The following is a 17,484-nucleotide window of genomic DNA, read 5'->3' as shown; positions in this document are numbered from 1 at the left end:
TACTTTCTCGCTGAATGTCAAACTTTCCTCAAGCCATTTTATTTTCATTTTTTCTCTTTCCTTTTACAAATATTTGGAATTCAAATTCTGCGAAACGAAGTTCCTCCACTGGAATTAAAAGAGAATAAATAAAGGATAAATGACAATAGGAGACGTTACGTAACGAGAGATTCTTGGTCCTGAAATCTAGAAGCTGTTTCCTTTACAAAAGGATATCGAGCAAACCTTCCTTACACTCGGCGCTACATTCTTAATGTTCTGTTTGATGTTCCTGAGTACCAACCGGAAGAAGAGCACGGAAGTTAGATAAATATTAAAAGGACATCCTTTGGTCCCAGGTATACGAGCAAGGATTTCTGTTAATTAAACGCAACCTCCATTGTGTACCATTTTCCAAACGAGCGATGAAATAATGGTGAAAAATAAAAGGTACGATGAACGACAGCAGTCCCATCTAATTCAGATATCGGCATAAAACTAATTCGGGTTTCTGGGTTATCGATTCCGTAAAATACAACCCTTATCTGCCTATGAATTTCCTCTCTGCAAGGATTAAACATACAACAGTGATAAAGTAGGGGAATTTAAGGCATTGCGAACATCAGCACGAATGGAATTACCATGGCAAAGCAGGGAACAGCGATCCAAGGACTATGATAATATTCCCAGGGTGGATCTTTCTTTCCAGACGCGATATTGTATCGCGTAGCAGAGGGCAAACGGGACAGAATGCGCTGGGCATTCGATTCAAAAGCGTCTACTCGGGGAGACTGCGAGTATAAAGGTGACTAACGAGCTGGTTCTGAATTCGTTTCGCCAAAGGACGGGAGCTGGTTTCTTTGGTGAGTTTGAAAAGGAAACAGGAAGCAAGGGGATGAAAATGGAACTTTGACGCGATGGGAATTCGTTAGGAATGCCAGTTCGATGCTGAAGAATTATTTAATTATTCCGTAAAGAATGTCGAGGTTTCCTGGTAAACGAATACGGCACTGAACGACAGCTGCAATGGTACGAGAGCATCGCTTTAAAAAGCCCACTTAAACTACGTTAAGTTATGAACAGAAGTGGACGATGCTGCGTGGGTTGTCTCTCTCTTCCGGAGCCTCGAAATCGATGCGGAGGCATTCACGTTTCGCTATATTCATTCTAGATCACACAATTAATAATTAGTATCGAGTGTCTTAAGGGGGAACCTGGTTTACAGGGTGAAAAAAATCGATTTTTTGGAAGTCATATTATTTGGAATAATATTTTGCCAAAGTTTTAAGTCGAAATTCGAACGTACTTTCAGGCATGTTTTAAGAAAACTTTAAACGTGATTTTCTCGAAACTGCATACGCAATTAAACAAATTGTAATCAACGAATTTTAATGAACTGAGGCTTATTAGTATAGCTTCTATTTAAACTAAAAACATTCTATAAAAAGTTATGTTAAACAACTTTTTTTAGCAAATCATCGTACAACTTTGTGGGTAAAAAATGAAATTTTTCTTCAATATTGAATAAAGTCAATTTTCGACTTTCTAATATTTTTTTTAGTTCAAATAGAAGGTAAGTTCATAAAGTTTAAAAATTTCTTTGATTTATATGTTTCAAATAAAAAGAATAGCCGCTATCGTGTACGCAGTGGACATTGTAATAAAAAACCTTGATTTAAAGTTAAAAAAAAATTTCCAATATTATGCAATTTTCGGCGTCCTAAACCAGGTTCCTCCCTTAATATTTCACATCCCAAAAACTACTGACGATGAGGAGCTACTCCGTTCTTTTTTTTTCTGATGTCAGATATTGTTTAAAAATCGTCCCATTTATTATTTCTTCGACGAATACGATTTTCAACAACTGATAATTAAGAAAAGAAACGAAAGATTAATACAAGGATAGAAAGTTATAAAGCTAAGATAAGCAACGAAGTTTCATAGCAATTGAATCTCCGTGGAAGCAATCAGGTTCTTGAGTGCAAATGACACAAGACCTAGTTCTCATTCAACGTCAATTCGATTCGAGCACTGGCCTTTCCATCGATAGGTGAATAGGCGATGCGATACGGGCCGAGTGCGACCACAAATTGAGTTGCAGAGTGCTCGTGCCGAGCGGTGACGATAGATCAACCCTTCGATTGCAAGATAAACGATTTTACCACGAAAATCTCCTCCGAAGGAGAAACGTTGAAAAATCACGCGAACGAGTTATTTCCGAAAGCTCTTCATCTGGAACATCGAATTCCTTTTTTCCCCGAATGAAAAGAGCCTGACTTCGAAAAATCATCGGTGCACCGTTGTGTAGCAAGCAATGGAAAGAAGGCTTAACGATCGTCGACAAACGTCGCCGTCCGTACGTAGAAGAGTGGCCATCAACAACTAATTTTTCATTCATCAGGAACCATGTCAAGTGAGCAATTAGATCCGAGCTACTGCTATTCCATGCAATTCGCCGCGGAAACAAACAGCGTTTTAAACGGAATTTTTAATACGCCTAATCCGACGTCCTGCGTCAACTATTCCTATATCTTCCTAGAAAGATTGATTACACCGATAATGTAATTATCCGAACACTCGGATGGTCTGGGAGAACTTCTCGCGAAACAATATTGCGAACATTGGCCGAATAAAAAGGAAATAAATAAACGCGGGCAGACGGCCAGGGAATCTGACTTGCCGAGATTCTTCTGCTCTCGGTGGCAATGACTCATGTGCCACGACCACGTCTTCGTGGCCAAAAATATGCCAGGCCAAGCAACGCTGACGAACCCGTGGCAGCATCGTCGATGAAAGATTTTTAATTTAGATTTTTTCCATTGGAAAAAATATCATATTCTATTAAAAATCAATCGTTCCATCAATAAACTTGACCTCGAAAGCAAAGACCGAGAAACTCTTCTTCAAATAAAAGTTATCCAGAGCACCTGGCATCAAGGTTAGAAAATATCCTCCCCCCCAGTTCATCACCGAAATTAACTCGACAGCCGTTCCACGATCACGACTGATGGAATTAAATAGATCAATCAAGAATCATAAAGCCAGGAACGTTCGCGTGACGATCGAAGTCCAAACCTGTCGACGAACGCAACCGCAATTAGACCGATGGAAGGCAATTAGTCTATGCGAATCAGAGCGAAGATGATTTTTTTTTAAAAAGCAGCTCCACTTAAAAGGCGTACAGGCTCGTTAAAGAGCCGACAGAACGGTTCATTATATAAATACGTGACGGGCTTCGCGAACAGCGAACATATTGATCCGACCCGTCCTCCTCGAGGAAGACGATGCGTACACGATCCGTTGAAGGAAACGCACAAGTGGCGAAACTTGAAGTAAAGACTTGTTGCGATGCCAATTGTGAATGGCCAGATGATTCTCTTTAACCCAGACCTCTTCGCAATACGATCAATTTTCTCTCGATTCAATTGCCTCGGACAGAAATTCGAGGATGCTTGTGCGAAACGTGAGTTTGAAAATGCGCTTCCATCGGTGGCTCCCCCTTCGAGCCGCATTTTTGGCCAATCAATAGCGCGTCTTATTGCACAAAGAAGAAATCATCAGCTGAATAACACGTTACGCGATTGCTCGTTGATCGATACACGTTCGTGAACGGACAATCCAGTCGTCCTACGCAATTTTCATTGTTACTTTCATTAACCCACTGACATTTCATCTTTGAGCGATCGCGCAGGGATAGATTTGCAAAGGAATCTCTTTATAGAATATTATTGGGAGACGGTAGATTTGCGAAAAGCAAGGAGAAAATGGTCGTCCGATGGACGACAGCAGCCTAATCGGTTCGACCTAAATTCCAAGCGCGAACGTCATCGAAAGGGGTCACGAGTAACGAACGCAGCGAGGGTGTACCGAGGAGAAAAGTTTGAACAGTTTTCTCGTTATTCCACTTCTCGTTTCTCCACCAATCTTTCGACACTTCTTTCCCCGCGTATGATCGAACGACGAGCTTCTAATCACTCGGGAGAACACGTAGGATTGAATTAATCTTGGTCAATCGTGGGTGTGCGATTAAAAATGAAAGAAAGAAAAAAAATCCGCAGTCGGCTGACCTGATTCTCCGAGTTGAGCAGCTTCAGCTGTTCGTTGATCAGGCTGTACTTGGTGCTCTCCTCTTTCCTCAACGCTCTCTCCTTCTTAAGCTCGGGACTCCAGAAGGTCTTGATGCTGTGCATCGAGCTGCCGAGCTTTTGGTTCGTCAGCTCGAGCTCCTTCTTGAGGTTCCCGAGCTCTCGTTGGAGATCGTTGTTCTGATGTTGAAGCTCGCCGATGTAACCGCCGCTGTCACGCAGCATGTGCGGATTCGGGCTCTGCCTGGCCGATCTCGAACCGTACAGTTCATCCTCGAGGTAGAGTCCACGATCGCGGCTACGCTCCCGAGGATCTCGTATCGGCACGAACTCGCGATCGTGATCGAGTATACCCGCGGATGCCCGATCGAGGCTCGTGTACCTCGCCGACATGCCCGCCGAGCTGGACATGGCGGGTCTCGAGGCGCTTCTGGATCTGTGATGTCCGCCCCCACCGCCCCCGGTTGACATACTCCTGCCCCTCTCCTCGAGCATCACGGGACTGGCGAGGTCCTCGTCGCGGGAGTAGTACGGGCTGCCCAGCTGATGGTGATGGTAGCTGCCGTATCCGAGGTGTTCGGGCGAGTTATTTCCGCTACGGGTGCCCCGCTTACGACCCAAAGGACTACCACGACCGCTCGCGTAGCTCCTCGACGGGCTACGGTCGACCGTGGGTAGTTCGCCCACGCGACGACCGCTTCGGGGCGAACGAGTTCCGCCTCCTGGTCCCACTACTCCGCTTCCGCTCGAATACGGATCTCTCGACATTATTTTTTTCTTATTTCTTTCTTACGACTAAGTTTTCCGATTTATTATTCTTCTTCTTCTTCTTCTCTTCTATTCCGTTCCGTTCCGGTCTGCCTTCTCGTGGAGGATTTCGTGAGTTTCCTACGCTCGCTTGCTCTGCTCCACGGATAACCAGTGTACACCTATACCCGTTTCGCTACGATCGGTCAGTCTTTTTGAATTTGGTACGACGACTATTGGTAGTGAAAAAAGATTGGTCTCCTCTGTCTAACGTTTCTCTAGTGTACTACTATGCGCTCGTGGTATGGTCGATTATTTGAATCCTTCGTAATGAGCGTTCCTTCATCTTTGAGCACCCTTGGTTTACTTCGATCAGACCATAGAGCCTTTCGGTTGTTCCTGTTCCAGGAACAATCCCTCTTCTTCTAATCGTCGCGATCGAAGCTGTCCATCTATTTCGCGGAAAGCAGTCCGGATAATCGCGATCCCCTTTCGATTTCTCAGCCAAATTGGCCAACAATCGACCTGCCAACCCTTCTACTCTACGTGTAAATGTTGGTTGACGAGCGGCGAGCATTGACGTCAACGCCTAACGCGTCGATCGTGCAGAGTTCCGGCGATCGATCGGCTTCATCGTTCGAGGATCCAGCTCGAGCCACCTCTCTTCCTGTTCCTGTTTCTCTTCCTCTTCCCTTCCCAAGCATCCACCTTGTCGTTTCCGATGGAAAGCCGTGCTGCACGCGTGGCTTTGGCTCGTGTGTGCGTGAGGTCACGACCCTCGTACTCGACGATCGATCTTTGACCTTCTTTCACCGGCAAAGCCCATCGAGTGGAGATGGATAGAGATCGAGGGGCAGAGAGAAAGAGAGGAGGACGATCCCGTTTCCTCGACGAATCCGTGGCTCCTCCAATCCGATGAATGTCCTTCTTCTCTCTTCCAATCTCTCCTCTCTCCCTCGCCCTCTGTGTCACGATCCTCAGGACCGATCGGGTGGCCAAGTGCCCCTGATTGTTCCGGATCGCGTGTCCAGCCGGCAAGCCAGAGATCAGCGACTTTCCTGAGAAGCACGACGATATTCCAACGCGAGCCGATCGGCGCGCGTGCGTGCGTATTTCACGCGCGTATGTTTACCAGCCGTGCGTCTACACGCGCCGCGTCGTTCCCGTTCCCGTTCCGTGAAACCCGCGCCTCGACTCTCTCCTTATCGATCTCATCCTCGGCGTCTCTTCTCCACACTGATCCCGTCGTCGTCGTCTCGCCTCCACCAACCTCGCTCTCCGATCTTTCTACACGCGTTTACCGACCCCCCTGTGTCTATCACCGTTTCCTCGTTTATCCTCCCCAACCACCACGACCACGACAACGACGATCAACCGAACCGAACCGATCCAACCTACAACCCGAACCGCCACTATCCACCATCCACCACGACTCGCCACCGCCACTTCCGTGCACCACTCTCTCTCTACCGCTACCGCCACCAACCTCCCCGCCTCCGCGCACACACCTACGTTCCCTCTCTCTCCCTCTTTCTATCTTTATCGGGCTCGCCCTCGTTCTTCCCTACCCCTCGCAAACGTGGCCGCCGCTCGCGACCGCACGCACCACCTCGATCCGCAAGCGTGCCGGGAAATCCGTTTCCACCGGGTTCTCGACACCGCGCGTTCAACGACCAACCCACGACGCGACACCACGCCGGACAACGTTCGCTCACGGACTAAACCGTGTCTAACCGGCGGCCTGCTACGAAACACCCTTTCGTTTCTTCCTCGACGCTGCCGGCTCTCTTTCTCTCTTTCTCTCTCTCTCTCGCTTCTCTCCTCTCCACTCGCCAGTACACGCTGACGAGCCTCCCCTACAACCGGTACACGAGCACGTCGGCCTCGTGTACGCACGCCACTACGACCACTCTCACCACCACCGGTTACTACTACTACCAGCGATTAAGTCGACCGCGTCGCCAGCGCCCTCGGTCGACGTCATCGGCGTCGTTACGACGACTACTACTATCACGACCACGACACCGGCGACGCGCCGCGTCGCGTCGCCTCCATCCGCTCGATTCTCGCGCACACCCCTCTTCCCCTATAACGCCGGTCCCTCCCTACCGCCAACCTCTCTTCCTTCTCCTTCGCGATGAAAATGCGCGCGCATGGATCCATGCCGAACCGACTAGACCGGAGATTTTTCCACCGGCTTTTCCTTCACGATTATCAGGGATGCCGAGGAAAAATCCGAATATTCGAATACCGATGAAATTGCAACTTCAACTTTGCGTCGTTAAAACTGCCTCCCTTCCGGATCGCACAATTTTTTATGTTTTCAATATTTTTGAATATTGGATGAATTAAAGTTTGGCTAATTTGAATACCGGGTGATTGGAAATTTTGGATACTTTCAATATTTAATAATTATTATAACGTCTCTCGTTCCGGAAAAGCGTAGAATGTTTTTTTAACGATCCTTTCTCCGATCTCTGCCTACCTTCCGTCAACGTGTACGCAACAACGATGAAAATCAATGCGAGAAACAACGCGATTTCCCGAAATTGTGCGTGGATAGACGGTAATGGGGTTACTAAGTTAATCGACGCGTCCCCTGCTACGAAAAACGATGAGAACCCTCACGAATTTGTTTCGTTGCGATTGTCAATGGTTCGTGAATGAAGAGTCAAAGGCTGACAGACGCAGGGACGTACCACGAATATTCCGATAGCCTTCTTCTTCGAAATGAACACCCCTAAAAAATACACTTCCACCCATCGGAAATCATAGTTTGTTCAGTAGAGTAAGAATACCGCTTAGAAACGGTCGCAATAAGTTTGAAGATTGCAAAGAGAATTTCATTGAAATTCCCTGAAGGAAATTTTCAATGGACCCGCGGATAGCGGCGCCTGCTTTTCAAGAGACGCTACTGAATGCACGTTCCACTTTGGACCCCTCGTCCCGCCCCTCTGGCGTCCGTCGACCCGGCGTACGACATCGCAATCAATGAAGCTACGATTCACCGAGCAGTGCCGTATCAACGACCGCTCCTTCTGGCTCCGGTCTCATAAATTTTCCAATCATTTACATGATCTTTTGCACGGAACCTTGAGCTTCAAATTGATGCGACGTGAATGTAATTTTACAGCACTTTTATGTCATGAAATTGTGTCAGATTGGGTCGTTGTACAGCAAACCAGGGTACTTGATCCAATTACCGTGTCATTAAGTTAACTTGTTCATTGATTAATTAACTGATTTCCATTTATGTTGGCTGAAAATTTTTATCCATTCTGGAACTTTCTAGGAAAGGGTTAATACCAGTGGAAAAATACACGTTGCTGGAAAAGCTGGAAATCGTTGTCGCGGTTCACGGAAGACGAAGTGAAATGCGCAAGCTCGTATTTTACGATCGGCCACTGGCTTCTTTGATAACGCAGACGTTGGGGAAAAGTGTTCCTCGTTTTTCATTCCACCACCAGGTCCCGTGTAATCTTCCAACGGGGTGGACCCGGCAAGCATCGGCTACGAATTTATCGTTTGACGAAGTTTTGTTGACCCAAAGGCTTTTGGCCTTCCAAGGAACCCATCGAAGGGACGCTTCTTAACATACATAGAACGCCCAGTTATTCTCCCTTATGAAACATTGTTGCGGTCCGTTTTATATCAGGGATTACATGGAAAATTAGTTTCCTTAGAAGTTTGCGTACGCGTTCAAATGTTTAATATGTTCCTTCAATAGCCGGCTTAAATTTTCTTGCTTTCGAGCTTCCAAAAATATTTGTTGTTTCGCAGGATAAAATTGTGCGACGATTTAAACGGATGAAATAGTTAGTTTCGGAGAATAGATTCGGCTGAAGAGAAACGGTAAACGTAGAAACGCGAGTACGGTTAAAAATAGTGAATCAAAGTCATTCCGAGTTCGTGATCGTAATGGTTTCTACGGAAATGCGAGCAATCTGCACGCGAACCAACCACGTAAAGTTAGTAGGAAATTTTGCATTCGATGCAAATGCGTCCTATCTACATTGCGTTCACCTACGATAATGGCTGTTGTAATGCGCAACGATTCATTCTACTACAAACGATGCATCGATTAATCCTTTCTACCTGTGTACTGTGCTGAATGACAAAAAAAATGTCATACCTTTATAAAATTATGGATAGGTATTTGTTTATCGTAGCTTCTATCGTTATAAAGTTGTCTTATTATCAGAGCTCTACTATAAACAAACCAGAGATATTTTTTCGCAGCTATTATCATTGCTATGATCAACGTTCCAACATAAACATAATCCAGAAAATTAAATAAATACGGGATGAAACATAATTTAATATACAGGGTGTCCCAGGATTAAACGATCAAACTGCACCAACATGTTCTATGAGTAAAAAGAAGAAAAAAATGTTATATAAGCATAGGCCTGCAAACGCTTTGTTATCATACTTTATTACATTGAAGAGAAATTGATGTTTCCATTTCAAAGTATTGTCCACCGTTATGAATGCATGCTCGACATCTTACAAAGGACATTACCCAATCGACACACGTCGATTTTGATGCCCTTTGAGTATGATATAGAACTGAAAAAAATATTTGACACGTATTTTTCTTTATCGGCAATCGTCCATGCTGAAGGGGTGAAAATAGCCCTCAAAGTTGGGGTTGCAAAACGTATTTTCTTGAATATCTCAGAAACTATTAGGTGTAGGCGAAAAATTCAAAATTGAATTGCTGTGTTTTTGAACAGCAAATTTTTCTATGTAGCCACCTTTTTGATAAATTTATTTGTTTAAAAAATATATTGAAAAATAATCTATTTTTGTCATTTTTTTTCACCCCTTCAGCATGGACGATTGCCGATAAAAAAAAATACGTGTCAAATATTTTTTTCCGTTCTATACCATACTCAAAGGACATCAAAATCAGCGTGTGTCTATTGGGTAATGTCCATTGTTAGGAAAGCTGAATTTATCATTCTCCGAATTTCATGTTTATCTTGCTTTAATTCAGAGAATGCACTATTAACACTAAACCTACCGATATTTTATATATACCTGTTTCTACCGCTTTTCAAATAAACGTTATATTTTTTCCCCCTTTTATAGTAGGGGCAATAACACAGAAAATAATTGTCGTGTATTAATTTGAAAACATTTATTTTTAAAGTCTCAAACGCGGTCATTTGACCGCTCTGGTAGGTTTAGTGTTAATCCTTTCTATTAGTTCATGCCAGGAATTAACGTCTGTACGATACACAATTTTTTATTATAATTATTTTATGAAGCATCTGCGGACCCTATGTTTATATAAAATTTTTTTTCTTATTTTTATTCATAGAATATGCTAGTGCAGTTTGATCGTTTAATCCTGGGACACCCTGTATATGTATATCCATTATTAAAATTTATCTCGACAATAGCCAACGTACATTCCAGCAAAAATAAAATTTATAATTTAAAATTTAATTTATATTTTAAAATTTTAAATTTATAAAATTTATAATTTTAAATAAGAAACTGGAAAGCAGTCATTTTGACCCCTTTGGTAGTTCTAGTGTTAAGTTGTACTTTTACAATTCATTCGAATAATTTGACCATTGATACCCTAATCACGTTTACTTCCAAATTACACGAAATAAACTTTGATTAATTAGTCCAATTTAGCAAATATTGTCCATAAATTTTGTGTTCAATTGATAAGGCTCGAATGAGTAAACGAAAAACACGAAACAAACTTTGATTCATTAGTCCAATTTAGCAAATATTGTCCATAAATTTTGTGTTCAATTGATAGGGCTCGAATGAGTAATCGAAAAACACGAAATAAACTTTGACTCATTAGTCCAATTTAGCAAATATTGTCCATAAATCTTGTGTTCAATTGATAAGGCTCGGATGAGTAATCGAAAAATTCGTGTGCCGTCAGTTAACATCCGAGTTTACAGCCGGCATTCAGCTCCGATAATTTCGAGCGATCGTCGACCTTTGCACTTCGCTGGCTCTCCGCCTCGATATTGGCCGACGATATCGCGAACGGATCATGCTCGAATGAACTTCATTCTCTAATTAATTTAGAGACGAACGCGTCTCATTCAGCCTGTCCTGTTCCAAATTCGACGAAAATACACCTCTGTTTTCGGCAATCGCGATCGATATACAGGGTGTTCGCGTTCATCTTCAACATCGTTTCTTTCGTAAACGACAAACATTAGCAAAAAATCGAAGAGAAGAAAGCAATATCATATCGTATCTATAGATTTTTTGTAATTTTAAATAGGTATTTACAATTTCTAAATTGTGAATTTCAAAACTATTGGGAATCACTACCATTATTTCTTGTACGAGGCAAGTACTTCCAACACGACGGAGCTCCTCATAATTATAGGTCGATATGGACCAATAAAATGGCCTGCGAGATCCCCCGATTTGTCACTAAATTTTTTTTGTGGGGACATATTAACACTAGAACTACCGACGTTTGGTGCACACTTATTTTTAAGTTGAAAGTAATGTATATTGCTAAATAGAAAGGGGATGAAATATAATTTAATATATACATTCAATCTTTAGCTTGATAACAGTCAACATACATTTCAACAAAAATACCTCGATAAAATTTATAATTTAAAATAAGAAACTGGAAACAAGTCATTTTGACCCCTTTGATAGTTCTAGTGTTAAAGACACTGTTTATACTACACCACCGAGAAATTTAGACCACCTAGAAACTAAGATAAAAGAAGCGTGTGCATGCATATCTAGTGCAACATTAGCAGAAACTGCCAGGAGTGTGGTCAGCAGAACTCAGAAATGCATTCTTGTTAATGGAATGCGCATTGAACACGAAATGTAATCTTAGTACTACTATAAATACTAGTAAATAAAATATTACGAAATGTTAAACTTATTTCCTTATTTTTGCCTTTGTATGACCTTAAAGACCATATTGCACTACATGGTTGAACTCGCCCCGATGCCTGCTTTATATACCATTCCATTTAAAAAAATGAAGGTCACCTTTGTTTCTTGAAAAATATTAAAATATCAAAAAATCTGTAGATACACTATCGTATTGCTAGTAAAATATACTACAACTTTCTCCTCTTCGGTTCACGAAAAACAACGATGGTAAAGATTAACGCGAACACCCTGTATACAAGTACACCTATCCTTATCTCAAAATTTCGATGATTTCAATTTTTGATAAATCCAAATTATTCGCGTCGCGACTTACATTCCGGTTGCACCTCGAAACTTTCGTCCCCCCTAAGCACACACTATACTCGAAGAAATTCCAGTCACGGTGCCGATGTAACGTTTAACGCGGACTTCGTTTAGGATGCAAGATTCAGGGGAAAAAGGAATGTTTAAGGACACGGTCGAATCGTGGACTGGTTGTTCCCACTTGACCGTGAGCAGTCCGCTTAGGCAAAGTGATGAAAGTTAAGTGGCGCAGGCTAAGGTCGTTACCACTCTTCGTTACCGTACGTATCGTTCTCAGCGTTCAGTAGACGATGATCAGTCGCCGGCGTCGCGTCGAATCGAATCGTTCGAACAGCTGCGAACCATGACTACCATGCGGTTGGTATCGTCGCTGTTGCTCCTGCTGATCGTCCAAACGAAGTCTTTGAACCCGGACCACGGTCCCTGGGTACAGGCGACTCGCGGCGAACCGTGGCCTTATCCTGATCTCCGACGAGTCAGCAAGACATTCTATTTACTTCGCGCCTCCACTTTTCAATTTAACGTGAGTAAAAAACAGTATCGTTTTAGCTGCGGCTGGACTTTCCGCAACACATGATATTACATCGGAATAGAATTATAAATGAATAAATTATAATTTGTTAAGCTAATATGAAGACGTACACTTTATTAATTAATAATGTTCCATGAAAGCTACTATAGTGGCGTACCGTTCGAAAAGATGACTTATGTGAAAGCCATTATGGTGGTGTTATGTAGGTAGAAGGTTAAAACGATGAGTTCAACGGGTCCATGGATTTTCAATGACAATAACTTCACTTCCTTCGCCTTATCATGTTTTTCTTACACCCTCCTCTCTTGACCCAGTGATGATACATCGTATTTTTTACCGGTAATTACACGTTACAAGTGAATTGTACGGTTTCAGTTTTCACAGGAACATCAGCACGCGAGAAACCATTTCTAAACGTCAACCGAGTTAACCGATTGACCATTGAATAAATTGGCAAGATACGTTTCTTCGCTTGTCAATATTAATTACTTTATCTCCTTCCAACTTCCTCCGCGTTTCTTATCCGTATAATTTTCACATTAATTACGCTACGGTCATCGTTATCGTTACGTCATTTACGATGACGTATCGTATTTACGACGTGCATTCAGGAAAAATAAGGAATCCGGGGATTCCAATTGCCGAACGAAATTATCTCGACCTATATTGAATTAATTTTGTAGGTAATCGGTGAAACATGCGACATCGTGGTAGATGCGATAGAAAGGTACAAAGCAATTATCCTGACGGAAGCAAGAATAGCGAAGATCTATTCGCAAGGGCATCCAGAATTATCGAGAAACAATGACACAGCCAAAGGTACTCTCAGTGCTTTGAACATTCATTTAGGGGAACCATGCGAAAAGGATGGCAACCATTGGCCTCATTTGCAAATGAGTGAAGCATGTAAGTTATCTTAATTACCTAACATAGGATCTAAACCTTTTTTATTTGTGTAAATTTGTATACTCGAGTATCAATATAGGAATCGTTTTAATTAATGGTGCAATAAAACGTCGTTTCAAACAGGTGTTCTCGTAAGCTGTTTAATATTAGTAGATCATGTCGAATGACGTCATTGTTAGATATGTAAAATTAATACAAAAGAAAGAATTTGCCTAACGAAAGAATTTGAGGATAGAATATCTGAGTCAATAGGACGATTGAAGCAAAGGCTGATTTGAAATTATCGGTTCTTATCGCATTCAACTTGGAGGTCAAACCGAGAGATTAGCCAGAGAAATAAGCTCTAGAAATTCCGTACACGCATATTCTTACGAGACATTATACTATCGAGCGAACTTAAGCGCATTTCGCACTTATCTCTGTCACTTCTCTCTATTCGCACTCCATATCGCGATAGGACAGGGGTCTACAGGTGTTATTCCATGGTGTTCCGGGGTTCAAACGACTGTTCCCATGGATTCCAACAGCAATTGTGCTTAGGAAAAAAATATTTTCTAATTTCTTCTCTCTAGTCGCACTTCATATCGTGATAGGACAGGGGTCTACAGGTGTTATTCCATGGTGTTCCGGGGTTCACACGACTGTCCCCATGGATTCCGAAAGCAATTGTGCTTAGGACAAAAATATTTTCTAATTTCTTCTCTCTATTCGCACTCCATATCGTGATAGGACAGGGGTCTACAGGTGTTATTCCATGGCGTTCCGGGGTTCACACGACTGTCCCCATGGATTCCAAAAGCAATTTTGCTTAGGACAAAAATATTTTCTAATTTCTTCTCTCTATTCGCACTCCATATCGTGATAGGACAGGGGTCTACAGGTGTTATTCCATGGCGTTCCGGGGTTCACACAACTGCTCCCATGGATTCCGAAAGCAATTGTGCTTAGGAAAAAAATATTTTCTAATTTCTAATAATTTCCAATAATTATCTGAACGTTTCCAGACACTCTCAGCATTAACGAGACGTCCACCGTCGCTAACCTCGTGGCAGAATCAGTATGGGGGATTCTTCGTGGTCTCGAAACGTTTTCTCAGCTGATAACACCAGCTGGAGACGGTTCAAACGTGAGTAGACGAACATTTCGAATATTTCGAAATTATATCAATCGAACTATCGCCCACCATAGCTGAGGATCAAATGTCAAACCATCGTGGATCGACCAAAACTACCCCATCGTGGACTCCTATTGGACACGTCTCGTCATTACCTGCCTATCTCCGCCATTTTGCTGACTCTGGACGCGATGTCCTTTAACAAAATGAACGTTTTACACTGGCACATCGTCGACGATAACAGTTTCCCTTATCAGAGCTCCAAGTATCCGAACTTATCCGCTAAGGGTGCCTACCATCCCTCGATGGTGTACACTCTGAACGATATCCAGAAGGTCGTAGACTACGCTAGGTTAAGGGGAATTCGAGTAATGCCGGAATTCGATACTCCAGGACATACCAGGTCATGGGGTTTGGCTTATCCGGACTTATTGACCACTTGCTACGGTAAATATACCTAAACGGACACGATCTTCATCAATCGCTCGATTATTTTTCGTATCAGATTCCAGAGGAAGGGCTACCGGACAGCTAGGTCCAATGAATCCAATAAATCCAAATTTGTACGAGTTCTTACATCACCTGTTCGCCGAGATAGTTCAAGTATTTCCGGATCAATACGTGCATCTAGGAGGCGACGAGGTCCCGTTCAATTGCTGGATGAGCAATCCGGAGATCAACGCGTACATGAAGCACCGTAACATGTCGAGAAACTACGCCCTCCTCGAAGCGGAATACATAGCGAAGCTGCTTCAGATCACCAATTCGCTGGAGGCAAACACCATAGTATGGCAAGAGGTAAGAGTTGTTTCTATCGCCTGTATCCCGTCCGTTTCGTCGGATAAATTGCTGGAAATAGCGAGGCAATAAAACGGAGCGTTCGCTTCGAACGGGAATTTGCGGAAACGAGGCGATGTCGAATGACCTCGTGAAAAACGCGTATCCGTGTCCAGTCTCGTCCGCGAAACTCGTTTCGCTATCAGTTTCGCTCACCTCCCAGGAATAAATTAAACTCGGCCTGTGCTTATCTATTTGACGACCAACCGTGTGAAATTCCATGAGGATAAACATTTGATCACAGGTGTTCGATAACGGTGTGAAAATGCCGAATACTACTGCAGTCCACGTGTGGACGGGTGTATGGGCAAAAGAACTGAAGGATGCTACCGCGGCCGGACATCCCGTGTTGCTGTCCGCCTGTTGGTACCTGGATCACATCGCAGGCGGTGGAGACTGGAGGAAATTTTATAGATGCGATCCTCTGGCATTCGATGGTGCCGCGAAAGTGGCGCACTTGATGCTCGGAGGAGAAGCTTGCATGTGGGGAGAATTCGTCGACAAGTGAGTAAACATTTCGATGACCCTGTTAAAGATGTAGGCGTTTGGTGGAGGGGGAGAAGAGGGTTTCGTCTCCCCGGACGCCTTTGGTTCGGCCCGGGGACCGCTAGGTGGCGGCGAGATGACAGCGTTCTCGCTAGCGGTCGCCCGGCACGCAGTTCAAATATACAGGGTGATCCCCTCGCAGCCGGACACAAAGGAACACTGGCGACAATAAATCCCTTGACCGCAACATAAAGCCTGTCCAAGTAGGGGAATCCACTCCTGGAACACATGTTTCGGTTCCCCTTCCAACGCTGCTCCTTCAAGTAAGATGGGACGGTTCCGACTACCATCTCTCCGAGGGGACAGTACCGCCGCTAGGAAAGACGGAGAGACGGTAGTCGGAACCGTCCCATCTTACTTGAAGGAGCAGCGTTGGAAGGGGAACTGAAACATGTGTCCCAGGATTCTCCTACTTGGACAGGCCTGACATAAAGAGGTCCGCATTGTCACGTGCCAGCGGGGACCTACCCGGGCCTATACTTGATGCTACGAGAGTCTATAACTAACGACGCGCAGGTTGGAGGATGGTGGGGGAACGCAGCGAGCTCTCCGCCAATCGCTTTCCACTTCCTCTGGGAGTATCGCCAATCAGAGCGACGATGCGCAGAAAAGAACGAAAACTGGTCTTTTCGCAGTTATGGACTCTCGTGACATCAAATATAGACGACTCTGTGTGTCTTCATGTTCCTTTGTGTCCAGCTGCAAGGAGATCACCCTGTATAGGAGTTCCGAATTGCGGTGTAATAGGTGTCTGGGACAGGGATCGTCTGTTGTCAGCCCCACTGACGAGTCAGACGATCCCGAGACGGAAACGCCTTTTTCTCCCCTCTCTTATAAAGAGTCTCGAAAAAATGATAATTATTTTTAGAAACAACGTGCACCCGAGGATATGGCCACGAGCTAGCGCAACCGCCGAACGTCTTTGGAGCAGCGCGAAATTGGACGAGAACAAGGCTGCTCAAAGGCTCGAGGAACATTCGTGTCGCATGAACAGACGTGGAATTCCGGCACAACCACCGAACGGGCCTGGATTCTGTGTGATGTAACACTGCCTCAAAGATTTTCCATTTCCACTATGTAGTACGCGAAGCTTCGTTTTCTACCAACTTCACGCGAGAATGATTTTATCGAAGAAGAATTAAATAAACTTTTATGATTCTCATCTGTTCTATATTCTTTCTATCCCATAAACCAGGGGTGGGCAAATAGCGGCCCGCCAAGACAGTCAGAAAAATTCGCCTTGATTTCCTATCATTGAATTTATATTTATTGATTTTTATGGTACAATTTATATCTTTTTGAAATTCAAAGTTAATTAATGAATGCAATCATTTTAAAAGGTGCGGCCCTCCGTTAACCTCCGCTTCCACAAAGTGGCCCCCGAGCCAAAACAATTACCCATCCCTGTCATAAACCTTCGTTAATTTTGTATTAATCGTAAAATCATAGTTTACCGCCAAAAAAAATCAAACGAGTGTTGTGCAAACATAAGAAAATCGTGTCGTACGGGCAACCAGCAAAACAAG

General features: G+C 43.6%; 2 protein-coding genes across 7 annotated transcripts in view; one reads left to right on the top strand and one right to left on the bottom strand.

Moving 5' to 3' along the window:
* The window catches only part of LOC114875351 (trichohyalin), a 156,185-nt gene that overhangs the window by 58,004 nt on the left and 80,697 nt on the right, over positions 1-17,484 (bottom strand). For 5 of the 6 annotated variants that reach the window (XM_046286362.1, XM_029185519.2, XM_029185518.2 and 2 more), the window contains exon 1: positions 4,047-6,611. The exons of the other annotated variant lie outside the window; for it this stretch is intronic. In XM_046286362.1, coding sequence (XP_046142318.1) covers positions 4,047-4,832 — 786 coding nt within the window. In that variant the 5' untranslated portion in view covers positions 4,833-6,611. Of the gene's footprint in view, positions 1-4,046; positions 6,612-17,484 lie in introns of those variants that run through there. 6 annotated transcript variants of the gene reach the window in all.
* LOC114875366 (beta-hexosaminidase subunit beta-like) lies at positions 12,250-17,120 on the top strand. The gene is made up of 7 exons (XM_046286363.1): positions 12,250-12,546; positions 13,239-13,461; positions 14,466-14,587; positions 14,650-15,022; positions 15,081-15,373; positions 15,657-15,916; positions 16,827-17,120. The coding sequence occupies exons 1-7, from the start codon at positions 12,367-12,369 to the stop codon at positions 17,002-17,004; spliced, it is 1,629 nt and encodes a 542-aa protein (XP_046142319.1). The 5' UTR covers positions 12,250-12,366; the 3' UTR covers positions 17,005-17,120.

The sequence above is a fragment of the Osmia bicornis genome, chromosome 7 (genome assembly GCF_907164935.1).
Source record: "Osmia bicornis bicornis chromosome 7, iOsmBic2.1, whole genome shotgun sequence".
NCBI lineage: Eukaryota > Metazoa > Arthropoda > Insecta > Hymenoptera > Megachilidae > Osmia > Osmia bicornis.
Note: the sequence above shows the minus strand (reverse complement) of the source record. Positions and strands in the feature narration are given on the sequence as shown.

What these genes read in the sequence shown, in the direction of transcription:
- LOC114875366 (XM_046286363.1), top strand. Translation starts at nt 12,367, where the DNA reads ATGACTACCATGCGGTTGGTATCGTCGCTGTTGCTCCTGCTGATCGTC. An exon ending in CCTCCACTTTTCAATTTAAC is followed by an intron (nt 12,547 to 13,238) that starts GTGAGTAAAAAA and finishes TTAATTTTGTAG; the next exon opens with GTAATCGGTGAAACATGCGA. An exon ending in CTTATTGACCACTTGCTACG is followed by an intron (nt 15,023 to 15,080) that starts GTAAATATACCT and finishes TTTTCGTATCAG; the next exon opens with ATTCCAGAGGAAGGGCTACC.